This window comes from Anneissia japonica, unplaced genomic scaffold (genome assembly GCF_011630105.1).
Source record: "Anneissia japonica isolate Jap-2015-1 unplaced genomic scaffold, ASM1163010v1 scaffold670_len1213532_cov191, whole genome shotgun sequence".
In the NCBI taxonomy this organism is placed as follows: domain Eukaryota; kingdom Metazoa; phylum Echinodermata; class Crinoidea; order Comatulida; family Comatulidae; genus Anneissia; species Anneissia japonica.
Genome location: NW_022693499.1, coordinates 536,294 through 538,547, shown reverse-complemented (window position 1 = coordinate 538,547; position 2,254 = coordinate 536,294). Strand labels below are relative to the sequence as shown.

Genomic DNA, 2,254 nt, shown 5'->3' with positions numbered 1-2,254 from the left:
ATCGTTTCTCTTTAAAATAATAATGGTTTGGAGTGTGCACGTAATTAGTGCATGTGATCCGTGACATTCATTTTGACCCTTATAGTATTTGACGCACTTCGCATAATTTTACTGACGATGTAAATTATGAATGGCCGGCTGTCTAGCATACGTCACAAGGAGTCATTGATCTGATTGGTTGGGGTTGATGTATGAACTAATCAGCAATTTTACTACGATGCGTCTTGTCGGAATCAGTAATAAACAGTACCTTTACAATTTGTTGGTAAACAGACACGTATTCTAGTAATTTTAAAATCAGCCTCGTTCTTTCCACAGACCGCTAAAAGGTCCATATTTTCTGAGAATATTTTTAAGCAAAGCACTCTGCAACAGCGATTGTAAGTGTAAAGTATCGGACTTAGGCTTACATATTTCTTTCTGGAAAATTCACCACTGTCAGTTATATTCACAATATATTGGAGACGCCACTATACTTATAAGATGTAAGTACACATAAATTATCAGTATTTGTTTTCATCAAATGATCTTGAATAGAATCGCATACTTTGTAATTGATTCTTTATAACGAGTAGGTCTATGATAATTATGAAGCACGTCGTGTTTATACTAAAGTAATATGGTTTGTTTATGGCGCGAAATACCTTATGGCGCGAAATGAGAACAACAACAAAAATGAGGTATACTTATATTATAAATTAATCATACAATTTCAGCTCAAGTAATATACAAGATATTTTTTGATGATTCTTTAACTCATTACACCACACTTAAATTTACACTGCTATTTTATAACTGAATATGATTTTGTAGACCCATACATTTATTCGACGTAACACTCATTTATTTATGTATATTTTTCTTTTATTAAGATTCGTATCCTGACGACGCGTGGATATGCTCAAGTTAAGTTCCACGCCCATGTGGGCGATATTATTAATATTGGCTTTTCTATGCTCTGTATTCATTGCTGAAGGTACGTAAAAAAAAAAGATTTTTTTAAATAACTAAATCAATTTATCGTCTGTAGCGAGGTTTGGAACAGTGAGCGTTGATGGCCATATGTTTAAATTATGCAGTGATAGGGTCTACAGATATCGGATTGATGATGCTATGACTACTTTCGGTAACGAAAAAATTCAAAATAACATTTCTGGTTAGGTAGTGATATAAAGCCTAAATTTAAAAATGAATTAAACCACGTGCATTTTCAGAAAGTAAGCATATACATAGCAGATTAAGCGTTGACAATATTATTCTATCATGATTTCAAATTTTAAAAAAATTCAAAATTAATGATCAATATAGACAGGATTGACTCCACTTCCTGAATAAAATCGAAATTGGTGGATATGAAATAAATAAGTAATTATTAGTTGTGTAATTAACTGTACTAGGAATATAAACCATAGAGCTGTTTATAGATATTTTGTTATTGATTTTTCTGCTAGTTTAATGATCAATATAGACAGGAAGACTTTTATAGGCTAGTGTGAAAATTTATTGAGGCTAACAATGCTTTTGTGGACATGCGAACTGTGTCCACGAAAGCTTGTATCTCAATAAATGTTCATCATATTAGTTTCTAAAGTTACGTCTTGGTTCATTTGATCATTATTCTACAAAATTAGTAGATAAGCTCCATCGTAATATTTTGTTATAAAATATTTTAGTTCTTAATAATTGTCTACTGTGAAAATTGGCAGACTTCCAAGGTAATCGTAATGCAAAACACTGTATCATAAAGAAACTGTGACCATGAACGAATAACAAAACTAGATTACTTATACTATAGTAAAAACATAAATTATTAACATTTTCCCGTATATTTCCCGTTTTTGTCAATATTATTTTCACTACGTCGCGATTACATCAGCCAATCCCTCATTGGCTGCGCTGATGAATAGTACTTATTAGTCGACCAATGAACTGTAAGTATGACAATGGCCATTGAGTGATTTCATGAAAGTAAACAACAGAATGCGCGCATGTACTAATACATATAAATATAAATACGATGTTAGGAAGGTTAACCAAAGTGCATTTATTGTATATAGACAGAAACAAAAAAACCCTAATAAATCAAAACTAATACTAAGCTTCAGCGTTACATGATATTTTGAAGCTATAGAAATACTGTATATTATTTATGAAGGTGGAACGTTACCAATAACAAAGATACATAATAATAATAATAATAACAATAATAATAATAATAATAATAATAATAATAATAAGCAAATAGATAATTAAA

The 2,254-nt window shown here is 30.6% G+C and overlaps 1 protein-coding gene across 1 annotated transcript in view; it reads left to right on the top strand.

The window, feature by feature from the left end:
• The first annotated feature begins 209 nt into the window (after positions 1-209).
• The window catches only part of LOC117100786 (scavenger receptor cysteine-rich domain superfamily protein-like), a 6,954-nt gene continuing 4,909 nt past the window's right edge, over positions 210-2,254 (top strand). Inside the window, exons 1-2 of the mRNA XM_033240603.1 lie at positions 210-485; positions 873-976. Of these exons, the coding sequence (XP_033096494.1) occupies positions 898-976 (79 nt within the window). The 5' untranslated portion in view covers positions 210-485; positions 873-897. The remainder of the gene's footprint in view (positions 486-872; positions 977-2,254) is intronic.